Below are 18,832 nucleotides of genomic sequence, written 5' to 3'. Positions count from 1 at the left end.
AAAATGATTGTCATGTATATCACACTAAGTTGCATTGTGGCATATACTGCTTATAACACACATTATTTCAAGCCAGTAGGGTGCATCAAAAGAAGGCAACAAAAGCTGTATGACAGATTTGCAGCTCAATTCTAATTACATGTATTACATGTAGTTATTTCACTGGCTCTTATTTCCAAAAAAGCACATGCAATTGAGTCTCTCTTTCTTTTGAGACATCTGTCATCACAATTCTTTTGAGCCAAAAGTATGCTTAGGATTAGAATCTGGCTAGCAGAATAAATACAAAAACTGGAAATAAATTGTTGGTTTCATTAGAGTTTAAGGCTGCAGTCCTTTGGTCCCTGGGAGCATGATCTAGAGACCAAAAGATTCTTCAGAGAATTTCCTCAGCTCAGAATTTCTATGGCAGAAAGAGGGAAAGGAGTCACACCTGAAATTAACATATTTTAACATTAGTGTGTAATCTACACAGCTCTTGGATGTGGTATAAATTTGTTTCTTTCCACTAGCTTCAGTGGAAGAGAATTTGGGTATGTAGAGTACTGTGCAAAAGTTTTAGGCAAGTATGAAAAAATGCTGTAAAGTAAGAATCCTTTCAAAAATATATATTGTAATTATGTTTATCAATTTACAAATGCAAAGTGAGTGAACAGAAGAAAAATCTAAATCAAATCAATATTTGGTGTGACTACCCTTTGGCTTCAAACCAGCATCAATTCTTGCACTTGCACAAAGTCAGGGATCTTGTAGGATTTCAGTCAGGTGTATGATTAACCAATTATACCAAGCAGGTGCTAATGATCATTAATTTCATATGTAGGTTGAAACACAGTCATTAACTGAAACAGCTGTGTAGGAGGCTTAAAACTGGGTGAGGAACAGCCAAATTCTGCTACTAAGGTGAGCTTGTGGAAGATAGTTTCATGTCACAGGTCATACACCATGGCAAGACTGAGCACAGCAATAAGACACAAGGTAGACATACTGCATCAGCAAGGTCTCTCCCAGGCAAAAATTTCAAAGCAGACTGGGGTTTCAAGATGTGCTGTTCAAGCTCTTTTGAAGAAGCACAAAGAAACAGGCAACATTGAGGACCATAGATGCAGTGGTCGGCCAAGGAAACTTAATGCAGCAGATGAAAGACACATCATGCTTACTTCCCTTTGACATTGGAAGATGTCCAGCAGTGCCATCAGCACAGAACTGGTGGAAACCAGTGGGACCCAGGTACACTCATCTACTGTCCGGAGAAGTCTGGCCAGAAGTGGTCTTCATGGAAGAATTGTGGCCAAAAAGCCATACCTCCGACATGGAAACAAGGCTAAGCAACTCAACTACGCATGAAAACATGGGAACTGGGGTGCAGAAAAATGGCAGCAGGTGCTCTGGACTGATGAGTCAAAATTTGAAATATTTGGCTGTAGCAAGAGGCAGTTTGTTTGCCGAAGGGCTGGAAAGCGGTACAATAATGAGTGTCTGGAGGCAACAGTGAAGCATGATGGACGTTCCTTGCAAGTCTGGGGCTGCATTTCTGCAAATGGAGTTCAAGATTTGGTCAGGATCAATGGTGTCCTTAATGCTGAGAAATACAGGTATCATGCCATACCATCAGGGAGGCATGTGATTCGCCCCAAATTTATTCTGCAGCAGGATAACAACACCAAACATATAGCCAATGTCAATAAGAACTATCTTCAGCGTAAAGAAGAACAAGGACTCCTGGAAGTGATGGTTTTGCCCCCACAGAGCCCTGATCTCAACATCATCGAGTCTGTCTGGGATTACATGAAGAGACAGAAGGATTTGAGGCAGCCTACATCCACAGGAGATCTGTGGTTAGTTCTCCAAGATGTTTGGAACAGCCTACCTGCTGAGTTCCTTCAAAAACTGTGTGCAAGGGTACCTAGAAGAATTGATGCTGTTTTGAAGGCAAAGGGTGGTCACACCAAATTTTGATTTGGGTTTTTCTTCTGTTCGCTCACTTTGCATTTTGTAAACTGATAAACATAAACAATTACAATATATATTTTTGAAAGCATTCTTAAAGCATTTTTTCACATCTGCCTAAAACTTTTGCACAGTACTGTATGTAGGGGAAAGTTGTGCTAGAATTTGATACTTCAAATAGGAAATATCATTCCACAGTCTTGGGGTCATTACTGTAAAGTCCTATTGCAGCTGCTGAGGTTCTTAGCTTCATTAATGATAGAAAGCAAAAGAATGGTGTAAGAAATTAAATTAGAGTAGGCAATCTGTATGAAGGCTTTTCAGCCTTACATTGGCACTGTGCTTTGAAATATTAATCAGTGCAGATAGCATAACGCTAACCAAATATATCAATATCATTGAGAATTATAAGAAGGTAGGCAGACCTTCTTCTACTTCTGCAGTAGCTGGAGTTTTTCAGTCTTTGTAGCTTCAAGAATGGCCTCAAAAAGAAAAAAGAAAAAGAAAAATAGTAAGCTGAGATGGATTTATTGATTGCATTTATATTCTTCCCATTCCCATGGGACTTTCAGGGGTTTCAGAAAAATACAAACATTTAAGCATCCCCAGCTTAATACATTCCAAAAGCATAAGACACAGAGGCCAGAACATTAAGAAAGAATCCAGGAAAAACAATAAAAAAGATAGGTGTGCCCTTTGGAAGAGTTCCATCTTCAACTTCTTCTGGAAGGTGGCTAAAGTTAAGCATAATTTAATTTCCAGTGAAAGGCGTTTCCAAAGTGCTGACCCTATTACAGAAAAGCAGGATCTCTGTGCTTGGGCCATTATGCTTCCCCAAAGCAGGCAATCACCAGCTGCTTTTCCTGGAAAAATCAACCCCTGTGGTACCCTGCAAAGGAGCACCCACCAAGTTAACCTCTCCTCTCTTACCACTGAAACCAGTTACTGAATCACTGTAAAATAGTGCCCCCAAAGTTGGATCAGAAGGATATCATGATCAATGGTATTAAAAGCTGCTGAGAGGTATAAAAGGACCAGGGCAGGCACATGACCGCCATCCAGATCCTAACAAAGATCATCCACTAGTATAACAAAAGCAGTCTTCATCCCAGGCCAAGGGATGAATCCTGACTGACAAAGATACATAATCCCTTTCATCTAGGGCAGTGTCTAGTTGGTTCCTTACCACCTTCTCAACAACCTTCACTAAAAAGAAGAAGATTGGAGACTGGGCAGTAGTTATTCAACATCTCTGGATACAGTGAGGGCCTCTTAAGGGGAGGGCATACTACATATAACATCCTTCAAGACTGAGGGCAACACCCACTGAGGGCTCCAGAGAATAACACACACGCCCCTTCAGCTACACAAAGGAGCCATGAAAGAAAAAGGTCTAAGCCACAGGTAGCAGAGGATATCCTAGAGGACGCCCTATCCACTTGCTCAGAAGTTACGGGCTAAAGAGAATCCTAGATAACCTGGCAGACACTGGCCTAGTCACCACTCTAGACCCTGCCCAAGTGGTAGGCTAAATAATAAAGCAGAGGCTTTCAGTCTTCCTAGCCCGTTAGTTTGTTAAAATCCTGGAACCGCTGATCAAGAGACAAAGTACTAGTGACTGAAAATCAGCAGTACAATGAAACTTGTGCTGAATTTATTTGTGCAAATGTATATATTCAAGAAATGCCCCAATTACAGTAATGAGATTTGTGTTGCTTTTTCTGTTTTCACCTATTACAGTGCTCTTTGCAGTTCTGCCAGTTTGTAGCCAGTGAACATTTTGATATATGGAAAAATGTTCACATTACGTAAATATTTAATAGACCTAATAAAAAAAAACAAAAATAATATGCATATACTGAAAGGCATATATCTAGAATGGGTATGATAGTTTCATATTGTGAAGCTGAAGAATTAGACAGGAAAAGCACCAGTTGGAATGTCATTTAGAATGAATCCCTTACTTAGGAATGCTGATGGCCTGGAGTACGTAAACATGACATACAGCATCGTAATATAGACAGAAGTAATGGATTAACACAGTGAAATTAAATTGGATTTTTCTTCCTGTTGGGAATGCCTGGTTGAAGTCACTTCAATCATCTTCCTCATGCCTACCTGCCTTTGCAAATGTGATAGTTTATGAGAGGAAGTCCCACTCCAAAGGGATTGGAAACACACATGCACTGCAGCAAAGTGGTTCAGTTCTAAATTTATTAATTTCCACAAAGCTCAATGGGACTTAATCCTAAGTAGGTGTGCACAGGATGCTACCTGGATTTTTAGGCAGACCTCTTAGGGACATGCAGATGCATACACACAGATATTCTCTGCAACTTGGAAAGTGAAGAGGGAGAGAGGGAGGGACCACAGATGCTCTTGCAAAGTTAGAAATATTTGTCAGAGTTCGAGGTGGAGTGGATGGCTGAGTGAATTGGATATGTATATGTATATGCATGGTATGTGTGTGTGTATCTGTATCTATATATCTATATAGCTACATCTACATCTATAGTTTTTTCCATCGGTAGGCTTACAGAATTCAATTTAAAGAATCCCTGTCCTAGTTCTTACTCATTTCTAAGAATGCTTAGGTCATATTTGAACTTACAGGTAGCTGCATCTCAGTGCTTTGTTTGGAAGTATGCCTCCTTGCCCAGAAAAAAAGAAGTAGGCTGTGGGTGATTGGTATAAGAGACTGTGCTGGGGCTGAGAAAAAAAGAGGAATATCTCTAAACGTAAATAATCCGCAGATGGTTTCTGCTTTCAGGTTATCCAATAAATGGATTTTTACCTTATCAAGCAAACATTCAGAGAAAAGTGATTCAGAACACACTAATCAAGGAGGGCTGGAGGGCGCCCATTTCAGTTCTCCAGATTCAATATTCTAAACCCTAATTCCTGGCATTAAAAACTCATTAAAGAAAATCTGTATGAATTTTGCTTCTTTGATTGTGTGCTGCAGTTAAGGGTCTTTACAATAGGAAACACCTGGCAAGGAGGAGCTTGAGACCTTGTTGAACAGCATCCTTACTAGTTGGCCTTCTGGCAAATCAATGCCTTACAGCGTTTCATGCCCAGCATGGTAGCCATTTTGCAAGAGCACCATAATGTGCTGTCAGAATCCCAAATGTGTTTACCATTCAACACCTGTAAGATACTGGTCATATGATTGAGATATGACACCTTGCTATTCCTAATCATTTTTACAAGGCAAAATGCTATTGTAATATTTATTCTGGTATAAAATAATATAATTTGAAATACAGCAGCCTACCCGTAGAAACTAAACTTGGCTTAGGGGATATGGGAAGCAAGGCAAGAGTAAGTAGGAAGGACTACAGTCTATAACCCCCCCGCCCCCCATAGAAGCAGCTGAATGAATCTTTTGTGTGATGCTGAATCTGAAAAGTTGCCATTCTAGCTCTAGCAATCTTGGTGTATGCTAAAAAAAGCACAAAACAGCTACTTGTCTCATTGAAGTTTGCTATTATTACTAATACAGTGTAACCTTTGTTTTCTCATTATTAGATAACCTGTTCAAACCAAAAGAACGGTACATTTCAGAAAAGGAGATGCATATGCGATCGAAAAGGTAGGAGCATCCTAAAAGGCAATGAAGTTTATCCATCATGAACTTGATTAATCTCCCTACTACTTTGAGTAATGAGCAATGATGAATCCTCAGGTTTGGTTTGATTTGCTTTATAGCTTGATGCAAATTAAATCCACCCTCCAATCTTTTATTGCATGGTCTGTTGAGAAGTGTAATCATGGGTAAGCCCAATAAATGATATTAATTTCTTGGGATACAGTTTGAATATTCTTAGTTTCATTTTGAATGTGTCACATCTGTACTTCTTTGCTTTTTCCTGGGCACCTGAGGGAGATCAGAATGCTCTTGGCTGTGTTCTTAGAATGCCTAGGACGTCACCTCAGCCAATGACTGAGAAGACTCTTTTAGGCACCTTCTACTCAAGAGCAACAATATGATTTGATATTAGCCAATTTCTACATACTTCCATAGGCAGATGCATGTTTCTATCAGGTCTACATTTTGTATCCCAAGGTGGGCAGAAAGGAGAGATGTGTGCAAGAAATGCTTTTCAGAGAATGCATGCATGGGCACTCCCTTTCACAAAAAATTAAGGTGAGAAGAACTGGGCCCTTTATATGTCTTTCATACTGTAGAGTGGCCCTCCCAGAAAGACATTAAGAAGGCACAACTGACTGTATTACATTCTGGAAATTTTGACATATTTAGTATAGAATAGATACCATAATATAAACCATAATAGAAGAGATTATGGTTTCACATTTTTTTAGTAGGGGTAACATAAATAACTTAAATGACAGAATGTAATCGTTTAAAAAATGTAGATCTACTAATTACCTTATTGTTTTGAACAGTTTTACCTACCATACTATCTTAACGTAGGGCATATTAGAAATATTAATAATAATCAGAGCACATTTTGAAATGCATCCTTTCAAAAGCCAATTGAGAGTTGCATTCTAGAATGACTAAAGTTAACTATGTTTAATTGTTGCAGGATTTATAATAATCTTCCTGAAGTGAAGAAGAAACAAGAAGAGAAACAGAAACGGATAATCATGCAGAGCAACAGGAAGCGGGTTGAAATATTTAAAAAGGTAAAGAGTTTCCAATGAATTGTTACAATACAAAAAAAACAACACCCTATTACACAGCAAAACAGGAAGCTTGAATCCTCAGCATTCTCATCCCATTTTCACATAGCTGACCTGCAGCTTCAGCAAAATAAAGCATTAGTTTCTTATCCTGAATTATTCCTCCATTTGTGCTTTGAACATCACTGGGGAAAATAAATGAGATTATGAAAATGTAGTGATATTTTACCTGTGTATGTGGGTATGGGTGTGAAATCTTCTTGCCTGTTTGGTGCACACTCAAATTTAATAGTGTGCTGGAAAATGATATGTAATAGAATTGTGAGAGACCCACTTGTGAGATTAAAGAGGTGGACCATTAGCTAGCTTATAAAATTCATTTCTGGGAAAGTACTGAACACAATCTTAAACCTGGGTATTTATAAAGAAAGCAAATTCTTCTCACATGGAGTGAAGAAAAAAGTTTCTAAGAAGAATACATGGTTTCTATTGTTATAGATATTATCCATTATACTGTAATTATATCATACAACATTATTTTATTATAGTAGATTATTGTTTTAAGTTTGTGGGCTCACTATGTATCCTCCATATAGTTTGTACTTGTAATTGCATATATTATACCAGAAACTATCTTGTCTTTTATCTTCATCTTTTGTCCTTAAAATGTTTCATATCACAGCTTAAAAGTTGCCTTTATGTTTGTTTTCCTTTAGCAATTATTGGACCAACTTCTTCAAAGAAATACAGAATGAACAAAGATTCCTGGGCACATCACATCATTCTTCTTGGAACTTCAATGCCTTTGAAAATTAAAAAGCCATATAAACCTAGAATGACCTTTAATCACACAGCAACTTTATTTGTTTATAGACAAAGGAAATAGTTAGCTTTTTTTTTAAAATCTGATTCTGGCAAGTCACTGGATTAGAGTCCAGTGGGACAGCTTTAAAATGGTTTTAGGCAGTTGTTAAAATAAACACATTATTTATTTATTTTCTGCCCTTTTAAACCACAAAGACAACTTTTAATTTACGAATGCAGGGATATATTCCACTTATAGATTGCATCAGGTATAAACTTGGCTCTTTTAAATAAAAGGGGAAATGAAGATAGTTGTTATGGTTAGAAACAAGCTATAGTATGACTATTCATTTTAACTGCAAATTTAAATTAATGGCTTATATAACAGGCAAGTATTTTAATCTATGAAGTATTGTATTTCTGTTTCATATAGTGAATGATTTACCAGTTAAAAAACAATATTTAATATCTAACTAATTATTATTTTCAAGCATGTTATTTATTAAGCCATGTAATTTTGCCTGTCTTCATTTGTTATGTTTATTAGAAGTGGTGCATTAAAAAACATTGGTGATTTTGATCAGTCAGCATGAAAGATTACACAATTCTAAACATCTAATGTATGCTCCACAAATGTTTAAAACTATTATTTGTATATTCAGAAATAAAGCGAGCTAAACTATTCAAATAAATAAAACAGACCAAGTTCTACTAGTTTTATTAATCTCAAAGCTATTATTAAAAAGCATAATAAAATTCATGTTTCTAACAGTATAATCAGCTTTCCCTAGACTCAGTGAGAAAATTGCACACATAGGAATTTTCTCTCCCTTGTTTCTATGTAACGTACACTGCTTCCATATACGACAATATATTCTACTTCCCTTCGTAGTAGCTATATTGATTGCCCAGAAACCATAACTGAGCCTTTGTTGTTCAGTAATTACAACACTGATGAGCCTTGCCATATCATCTCAGTAAAAGATCTGACTTGGCAGGCATTTCAGGAAACAGAAAACTGTCCACGTTGCCTCTATGACTATGTCACTCAGACCCTTCAATCATCCTGTATAGCACAGAACACCCCATATAGATTGGGACCAATCCAAATCACAACCTCTTAGATCCTAAATCCTCAGAAGATTAGCCAGACTTTAGGGCAACCTGATCTTAGGAGTTCCCAGAGGGCTGGTACCAGACACCCTGGGTATGGAATGATGTATATCGATACTGTTGGAATGATGTAATCAATACTGTCTGAATAGTGAGATTCCAGATCCACATTCTCATGAGATCAGAATAATAATGAGATCAGAAGGGGGTGGGGTGGGGACAGGTTGCCTTTTATGTGTTTTTTTATTTGCTTTACTATATTCTACTGTGTCCTAGATGCTCAGGAGGAGAGAAATAAAGTAGTTAAAATTAAAAGCAATGTGACAATCATCACTTGCTGAATGTGTCTGGAATGAATGAATGAATGAATGAATGAATGAATGAATGAATGAATGAATGAAAATAAATGTCTGCTCTACCAGTCTGGGCTTGACTTCTACAGGCAGGGAGTTGCACAAAATAAGGATGTTTCTATGTTTCAGTGAACAGCATTCTAGATATATTTATCATGTTATGTTTGAGAATTTGGCAGCATACAAGATGATGATGATGATGATGATGATGATGATGATGATGATGATGATGATAGGTTTTTCAGATCTAAACCTCTCAAAGTCCAGATTTAGGCATATGCACCATACCTGCCTTGCCTGCTACAAGGAAGGAAGGAAGGAAGGAAGGAAGGAAGGAAGGAAGGAAGGAAGGAAGGAAGGAAGGAAGGAAGGAAGGAAGGAAGGAAGGAAGGCCTTTGAAAGATTGCACAGGGCATGGATGAACAACTTATCCCCACTCTCCAGTTGATTTCTAACATATCGATCAAAGGAAAAAGCAGCCTCAAAGAATATGACCAATTGGCACTATGTTTGTTTAAGTAAGTAAGTCTACCGTTGGAGGAGGGGCAAATTAATGGAAGAATCAACTTTTTATAGACCTCATTCCTGACACAGCTGATTGTGGTTTAGTTTCAAACAGTTTAAATAATTCAAACAAATAGGTTAAATAGTTTAATCTCAAGCAAAACTGGAATTGTTTGGGATTGAAACAAAATAACTCCTTCTCCCCACCTCAGTGGATTGTAACTGTTTGCTCAACGTGCTATATCCCCCTCCCCTTCTGACCCAGTTAAATATGTAATGCAATCAGAACTGGTTCACCCAGAAGACTGGTGGGATAGACTCTGCATTGATGGCACTGTGTTTGTAATACCATATAAACCAGGTATTGGAAGAAGACATAGATGGCATGTACAGAGCAGATTTATGTGCAAATAAGGTTCATAGAAACATTTTGTAGACACTGGAGTAGAAACATGAGTAAAATTGTCTGGTTTAAAAATTAATAGATTGCAAGAGTTGATGAAGGAACGCTGGGTTCAACCTCATCAGAAAGCTGAACCCAAGGACTTCAGTTGAGCTAAAGAAATTGCCACCATAGGGATCAATAGGGCGACTAATGTATATGTTAAGAACTTGTGTTTGATCTTTTTAAAAAATCTAGTAATTTTGTTTAATGGACTGTTGCCATATTCTCTTTCCTCTCCATAGAAGATTTCCTGCTGCCACAACCTGACCACTGACCTGAACCATTCTAGAGAATCATGCTATATTCATTCTACTGACATCAGAAATGGCACAGCATTTGGAAGATAACTTTGAATTTGTTCAAATGTGCTTTTTGAGATTTCAAATTTATTAATCTCTTTTCTTTTAGATCCATAGACACATACACACTAATTTTCCAAGACTGAAGATGAAATTATATAGCAATTCTCATAAGAAACTTCAAATACAGTTGTTAGCAAAAAGTAAACAGGATGCCTGAGAGGAATCATTGGCTGGAAACAATTGTAGGATATGAATATAGGCTATAAAGAAGTAAAAAGAGCTAATGTGTCTATTTTTTAAGTGTATTTTTTATTATGGCCCCAACTCTTATTCTATTTTTTTTTTAGATTTTTTATCCCACCTTTATTATTTTTATAAATAACTCAAGGTGGCGAACATACTTAATACACCTTTCTCCTCCTATTTTCCCCACAACAACAACCCTGTGAGGTGAGTTGGGCTGAGAGAAAGTCACCCAGCTGGCTTTCATGCCTTAGGTGGGACTAGAACTCACAGTCTCCTGCTTTCTAGCCTGGTGCCTTAATCACTAAACCAAACTGGCTCTCTATTGCTTCATACTGAAGTGGGTGGAATAGAAAGACAATCTTTGGGGATAAATCTGGCCCTTTATGAAGTACTTCTGCATTTTTTTAGTTTTTTTGGAAATAATCATAATTTCAGGAAAACAAAGACTTAAGCAGTAAGTAATTAAATATTGTTTCAGTTGCAGCTTCAGAATATCTGTTCACATGATATTATTCCAAAATTTTAAATTCTGTAACCTTGCTACTATACTGAGGTATTAATAACATTTTTCCAAGTTCAACAAAGAAAGTAAAATGTAACTGCATTCTCATTCAGTGTGAGATGAGCAACTGGTTTATAATTGCATCTATTACAATATTGTATTATATTTTTATAGTATTTCCTTTATAAATAATCTATTTATAGAACTACTTGTTTATACAAATGTTTATACATATCACCCCCAATGAAATTTAAAAATATTGTATGTTCTTATTACAAGATTTTGTTTAGCTTTTGATTTAATGAGATGAATAACAGCCAAGATTTCCCTAGAATTATTTGGAGCCCCTTGATTAGAAGCAAATAGATTTGTAATTCAGAATCTGAATTTTACATTAACTGTCTTGGAAATCAACAGATGGGGGCTACAACTTTTTTCTATTTGTTATAACTGGATTGGTGCAAATAATTAACTTTACAGTAGCATATAAACTATTTATATTACACTTAGTGGTAAGTGGAAGTGAGGCTTAAGGAGACTGCTGTCCATAAATTGGTAAATTAGATATCTATTTTTTTTCCCTCTAACTTCCTTTGTTGCTTCCACACACGACATTCTATTGCTAATACTATTGACTTGGTCTCTCTTCCATTATATTTCCCATTTAAAATGGGTCCCTTGGTACACACTGGTTTCTAGCTGCACCTGAGTACATTTTGAAGAACATGTTTTCAATTTTCTAAAATAAGATGTAAAGAAAAGTATTAGTCTCCTGCATCATCTTTTTTGCCATGATTCTAGGCCCCAGCTGGACTCCCTAAGCTTTCATAGAAAAATTAAAATAATTGGCGACTAGTGGGTTAGTCTAGAAATGTGACCTTCTGCCCAGGAAGTAAGAGAAGTAAATAGGAATAATTGGGACCATACTTGTAGGAGAAGGGGGAAGGGTGTATGAAGAATGATAGGTAACATTCTGGTAAATTAATGTTTTATAACTTGTTTTGTTTTCCTTGTTTCCATGGCAATCCTAAGTAGCTGGCTAGAATTGGGGACAATTGCCTGCTAATACAGTTGAGGACATTGAAATATTATATAACACCCACAACCTATACAAAACAGAAAAGTAGGTTTGTGCTCTCTTGATCTCATCATCCATCAAAAAGCTGTTACAGGGGGACACTGACAGCAGATGATCTCAAAAATCATATTGAAACTATGGTGGCCTGTTGATTATTAAATCCCCCTTTTCATTAAGGCATTTTAGGCAAGAGGTACCAAAGATTTTGATTTAAATTTACTCTGGTGCAGCTACTGCAGCACAGCCATCTTCAGTGCATTTGAATAAGATTTGGAAAGAAGAGCTTTCATCCACTTTTTTTTATTGGGGCAAGTTTGAACTGCCCATTTGCTTCCTGAAAGTAAACATCTGCCCTATATTTCTTAATCAATTCAGGCTTTGAAGTGAATCATAATGCAGCCCTTTAAATTACACTTAATATAATTTTGAGATTAATTATCATGTCCCCCTCCTATCAGATTACTTATTAAAAAAAAGCATCTAGTGTTTGGAAATTCTCTTTTGAAATAACTATGTTTTTGGAAGATTAATACCATCTAGCAGATCTTATTTCTAGAATATTTTTTTAAGCATGGATAACAAATTGAAGTATTTCTCCTTTCCTAACTGGGTTTGGCATTTTACCAAAACTGTAGGAGGAAAAATGGTTCAATAACCATCTTCAGTGACTTATGAAGTTGGATAGCAAAGAGTATCATCTGTCTACCAGATGCAAAACTGGCATATAGAAAAAATGTGCAAGTTCATACAAATGACAGTGTAAGCAATTACACAGAGAACTGGTCCGAAGTTAAGTCCGGAAGTGTTATCAATAACTGAGAAAAATGGTTCAATTTCCTTAATAGAAGCCAGTAATGATGACTGATTAATACTTTGAAATGAATTTATAACTATTATTAAGATAACTTTATTAGAATTTTTTGGTAATATGGTTATTTTTATGTTTTACAGCAGCTATATATTCATTATTGAATCTGATATTTTGCTAAGTATAATAAACAGCAGAATTATTTCATGGCTATAGTGTAGAATCTCTGATAAAGAATAGTAAAGTATCTAAGGAACTCTAACCTTGTCAATTTCTGAGAGACACAGAAAGAGAGAGATGCGTCTCTTAGGAACAAAACTTTACATTGATTCATAAATATAAGTCAGGTTGGCTGAAACAGTTCTCTAGATATATTTCACATTTGATTTTCTGCCTTTTAGAGCTGCATTTTAATTGAAATTTGTAACTGCTGTCCTTTAAAATACTGAATCAATACTGGTGTTATCTATGATACTATTAATACTCTTTAGCTGGTTTCCATTTACCATATCAGAAAAAGGTCAATTCACATTACAATTTCTAAAACTGATTTTGAGAAATAAACCAATTATTTAAAATTATTTCTTAATATCTTGTATTTTCATTTAAGTAATATCAAATAATTAGTAATATCTACACAAATCATTTTTGTTTCTTTATAGTATATACAAAAACAAAATATAAAGCAAGTTACAGTTCATTTATTTATTTAGAATGTTTTTGTATTGCTTTTCAAATGGCCAAAGACACATACAAAAATGAACAAGAGTCAAATAATTATAGGCTTAAAATGTAATGTTGTTAAAACTTGTTTTAAAGGTTATTTTAAAAAACGGCGGCCTTCACATTATTTGTAATAGCAGAGAAAAGTGGGAATTTTATTTGTCTCACAATTCTAACAGTCTTGGATAGACAACCTGGTACTTTTTACTTTTTCGGACTTCAGCTCGCATCAGTTCTAAGTAGCTGGCCAGTGGCAAAGGGTTGTGGGAATTGTGTCCAAATTTCTGGAGGATACCAGGTTGCCTACTGTTGCTGAAACCAGTCCATTCCACAGTTCTGAAATAAGACAGATGATGGCCCTTTTAGGCTTACCTAAAAAATGGGTCCTTAGAATGAATGTTGTTTTTAGCAGGGTCTCTCCTGCTGATCTTAATTACCAGACAAGTTCATGATGGTCACTCTAAAAGCCATGTTCTAAACCATTTAGGGTTTTAAAGTTCAAGTTCCGAATTTAGAACTGGAAAACAATTAGCAATTAGTGCAGATTTTTTGCATTAGAATGATACAGTACAATCCACTACTGAAGTGTGCAATAATTCATAAATGGGCAATCTTTTGACTTCTGGAAATCCATTTTTCAGTGGGCTGAGTGCTGCAGTGGATGAGGCAGTGAGGCAAAATTGGCATGTCAGGTACATTGGTGTGGCTGGGATATTCTGTATATCTGGGGGAATTCTCATATTATTAAACTATGCTTAAGGTTTACCCTACCGTTTTTGTGTTTAGATGCCCACCTGGCACTAACTGAGGCTTTTTGATACTTCTCACAACTAGTTTTAGATAGAGCAGGTTGTAGTAGTCTAGATACAATGTAATCAAACCAAAGATAACTTTTGCAAGAAAAGATTGCTGATGCCATACTTGTATTCATACTTATATTCACTTGGTCACCTAAGCCTCCTGACGTATCAAAGGCAGCACAGTGTTAAGGAATAGCCCCAAACTGTGCTATTGGTACAATAATGTTGTATCAGTTATCTGTATAGAATATTGGGAAAATGTAGCTGATTTTTATATACAAATCATTCTATTTTAAAATTTTATATAAGGCAATTTGTAAGATACCCCAAATGCATTTATAGTCCTGCAACAATCTCCTAATGTTTTATTTTCAACAAGCAAGGAATCTAGTAGGATGGGTTAAATTAGGGTGAGGAAACTATATGGTCCTCAGCTTAATTTCAAAAACGTTTGTATGTGAACCATTCTGATCTCTGGCAACAGAAACAAATTCCTTTTCTAAAACGGTTCCATGGGAGAGAAATGCAGAAAATAAGGTGTTAGAGAAAGCAGGAGAGAAAAAGAACATCAAGAAGGAAAGGGTGACTAAAGAAGAGATGACTGATCGCAACAACTTTTTGCAGCCATCTCAACAGATTGCTTCTGGGAGAGTGCTGACAACTGAGCTAGACTGTTAAAAGCCATAAAACTGCTCAGGAAAATGACCATATGTAATGATATGTGGGAATGACCTTGGGAGACAGGGGAAGAGCCAGAGTCAGGGGAACGGTTGGATAAGAGGTAGCTGAGCCCGCAGAAGGAATGTGGGCATGGCAAACGTCTCAGAAGGGACCCTCCCTAGTTTCTTGGGCTGTAAAGGCGACGGGAGAAATCTCACACTTGCAAGATTCTGCTAACGTAACCTTACAACAAACTAGAATTAGTTCATCTTGGCATGCTTCCTGTCTGGACTACCTTGCAAAGCTGATATCATAGCTCTACCATATCTAAACCCAACATCTTAACAAAACTCATGTATGCTGACTTTCCTTTGCAGTTTTTACATTTTTTTAATTGGAATTGTGCATTGTTTTAGATTAATTCCAAAAAAGAACTTTAGAGGACAAGGGAACATAGATGCAATAGTGGTAAGCACTCATTAAAGCATCTATATCTGTGTGCATTAAACTCTAAATTAAGCTATACTGAGCAATACTGAAAAACAACACAGCTGCTTTAATGTCTTTCTCTAAAATAATGTTTTTGAACTGAATCTGAAGCAGTCCATAGACATATTGTTTATACTTTATTGAAGTTGAAGATTCCAGTCCCAACTGCTACATCATTAATTTTTTAAAAAAAATCTCAGATTTTCTTATGAAAAATATGGCCTATTATATATCTTACAGCAAATATTTAAATAGTGTCAGCTGTATGGTGATGTTTTCATATTTTCTTCTCAATTACGAAGCACAGATAGAGGTTTTCGGTGTTTTAATTCTCCTAATGCTGATTTATTTTCCTAACATTCACACCTTTAGAAAAGCAGCTAGAATTGCAAGACGCAAACACACAGTAATGGGCATTATTTTTGATAAGAAACAGCACAGGAAACACAGACCTTACAAAAGGATATAAATTAAGGTAATTCAAGATCTCAAAAAGCTGTTTGAGAATAAATGCACAAATATGTCCAAAATGCTAAACAATAACAAGTTTCAAATGATAAAACAATTTCTTTTCTAGAAAAAGGTAGGCTGAGAAAGGTAAAAGCTTTCTAACATTTTATTTCTTGTATATAGTACAACAGATTATGATTTGTCTGAAACAGTTACAGTATTTTAGAGTCTGGTACTTAGGAACAGAAAATAGAGGGCAACAGAAGACCCGCATCATATGAGTACAAAGTTGGGTGACAAGGCAGCAACTGCTGTAAAGAGCTCTTACAAACGACTATCTGTTATCATTTTCTTTTGATTTATTTTTTTAAATACCAGTTCATCTTATTTTACACGTATCCTCCTATTTAAAACAAGCTGAGAGAACTAATGAATGGCTCCTGGCAAGTGTTCAAGGAATTCAGAGGAGCCAATATCACTGTCAGCTTGTAAGCAATCTAAAATAGGAGATTTTTTTACTTCAAATGTTAAAAGCAAAGCTCGTCAGTGGGAGCCTGCCCTCAGTACAGTAAATCGTTTTTCTCCTTTGGGAGGCAGTTATGAGTTTGTGGAATTGGAGGACGGAGTTGCATCCAGGTTTGCACTGGGGAAGCAAACAGATGCTGAAGTCAGACCTGGGGCGGGGCAGTTAAAGGGGCAGTACACATTTCCACCTTGTGGAGCGCTAGAGTCAGTGGGAAAAGAGAAAAAGACAGAGACAGAGAAAAAGGAAGTGTTAGATGTGTTATCCATGGAGCAGTCTCATTTTGACCTGATTGCACAAACTGTGAACTGTATATTTGAGAACATGAAAGAAATTGAATCTCACTTCTCTTGCCTCATCGTTGAAATGAAGAAATTTCATGCAAAAATAGACCAAATATATCAGGAGCATCAGATGCCCTCTTTGACATCTAACCAAAGAACGCAGAAGCCACTGCAAGATCCAGCCTACGGACAGGAGAGGGAAGCCTCCTGGAGAAACAGCAGTGAGCCACAGTATTTATTAGGCTCTAAAGACAACACTCAGTGCTTGGTCTTTCAACCAAACAAGGTATGTTTAACAGTTTGTCGCTATAGAGAGAAAATACCAAGCTGGAAATATAAATTCCAGGCTAAATCTCATCTCCGTGATCTTCTTCACATCAGATTCCACCTGATTGGTATGTTAGTATTTAAATCTGCCAGATTTAGCAGATTTACAAATTTGTGCAATTTGTAAGCACAAAAAGCCCTTATGATCAAAAGGGGTTTTTCCAGCACGCATTTTTGTTAATACAACAATTAAAGCATTATTTCCAAAGTCGTCAGCAACCAAAATACCAAATAAGGAACGTTTAACAAGCCGCGGGAATTAAAGCATCCACAGCTGGTCTCGACAGACAGGTCTGTAAAAGAATCCCAACAGCCATTAGAACCTATTGGCGAACAGCAGGCCCAGGTTTTGAACTTTACAACCCATAATTTCCTAGAAGAAGATCTCTTTCATTCTTTTGGAACCTTATCCTCCATGGAGCAACAGATGATCATAGAGAGATTAGAGAGCACAAAAAATAGACTTCAAAGCGTAAGAGAAAAAGTAACTTCCTGTCCCTTAGTGAACAACAAAGAAACCGTGAACTTTTCTTCACCAAGGTCTTACAAGAAGTCTACTTCAATTGCACCCAAAGCCTCAGAGGACTGTCAGGCCATCCCCAAACCTCAGGATCTATTGATTGATTTAAACACTACAAACAAGGAAGCTGACCATTCTACACCAAAGTTCATACCACCAAATGGTTGTATATTCAATGACTTTTCCAATTCTTTGGACCAGATAACTGAGTTGGATTGACTAGCATCTCATTCCCCCTCTGATGTCAGGCCTAGCCCAAGGAACTCCAAGAGACAATGCCAATTCAGTCCAGCTATGTTTATTAGCTACAACCTCTAGCAAGAATCTTCCCAGACTAAAACCCCAGTTCCCAAAGTCCTCCAGCCACAACAGTGTGAATTCCTCAGGGAGGTGCCAGTCTCATCCTCTTGTTCCTCCCACGCGGTTCTGGCGAGCTAAGAAAATGTTTGTCTCCCTGAGCTCGGCCTTCATAATTCCATTCCATCACATCTTGCCCCTTTCGCCTACTCTCTTGGAATATAGTGGGTGGAAAAACAAAATGTATGATCCGGATCTTCTTAACTTTTTAACTTCTTTTGATTGTATTTTATTACAGGAAACATGGTCAGCAGACCCTTTACATCTTAATGGTTTTAGCATTTTTTTCCTTCCAGCCTATAAGCTACATTGCAAGGGCCGCTCTAGAGCTGGTCTGGCAATTTTAGTAAAAGCTAATCTTGGCCTTAAGACTACATCCCTAGACCCATGCCCTCCAATAGCACAAGTGCTTAGGTTGGTATTACCTTCCACTAATCTAGCCATAGCCAATGTTTACCTACCTCATTTTGTAGAAAGCAGTGAACACTTTGCTAATTGGGATAAGCTCTCTATATTGCTTTTAACTAAAAAATTTCCTGCTGATCAGTTTATTATGGCTGGCAACTTCAATACCAGTATTGGAGATAACATCTGCAATCGGCTTATAAAATCTGGCTTTGATGGTGAAGAACTCCTACCACCAATCTTGTACTTACCCTGTTCATCTAGTGATGTGGTGTTTAATATCACAGGGAATAAGATTTTAGACTTTTGTATTATGCATAATCTTATAATTGTAAATGGCTTATGTCTTTTCCCAGCCTCAAAGGGGTTCACTTTCAGATCTGTTCAGGGTCAAAGTGTGATTGATTATGTCATTTGTTCGCCTAGCTTACTGTTAGATATCGCCTTCTTTGATATTGAAATTCGTACTGAAAGTGACCATCTACCTTTAGTTACAGTTCTAAATTGCAACCTGTCGAATTATGAATGAGTATCGCTTT

The 18,832-nt window shown here is 36.8% G+C and overlaps 1 protein-coding gene across 4 annotated transcripts in view; it reads left to right on the top strand.

The window, feature by feature from the left end:
* CUNH10orf90 (chromosome unknown C10orf90 homolog) overlaps positions 1–13,311 on the top strand; it is a 244,980-nt gene extending 231,669 nt beyond the window's left edge. For all 4 annotated transcript variants that reach the window (XM_088131946.1, XM_088131947.1, XM_088131948.1 and 1 more), the window contains 3 exons: positions 5,482–5,545; positions 6,504–6,603; positions 7,317–13,311. In XM_088131946.1, coding sequence (XP_087988072.1) covers positions 5,482–5,545; positions 6,504–6,603; positions 7,317–7,355 — 203 coding nt within the window. In that variant the 3' untranslated portion in view covers positions 7,356–13,311. The remainder of the gene's footprint in view (positions 1–5,481; positions 5,546–6,503; positions 6,604–7,316) is intronic.
* The last annotated feature ends 5,521 nt before the right edge of the window (positions 13,312–18,832 follow it).

This window comes from Python bivittatus, unplaced genomic scaffold (assembly GCF_059951505.1).
Source record: "Python bivittatus isolate LINGU-HERP-01145 unplaced genomic scaffold, Pbiv_v1 ctg000980_np1212, whole genome shotgun sequence".
Lineage (NCBI taxonomy): Eukaryota > Metazoa > Chordata > Lepidosauria > Squamata > Pythonidae > Python > Python bivittatus.
Note: the sequence above shows the minus strand (reverse complement) of the source record. Positions and strands in the feature narration are given on the sequence as shown.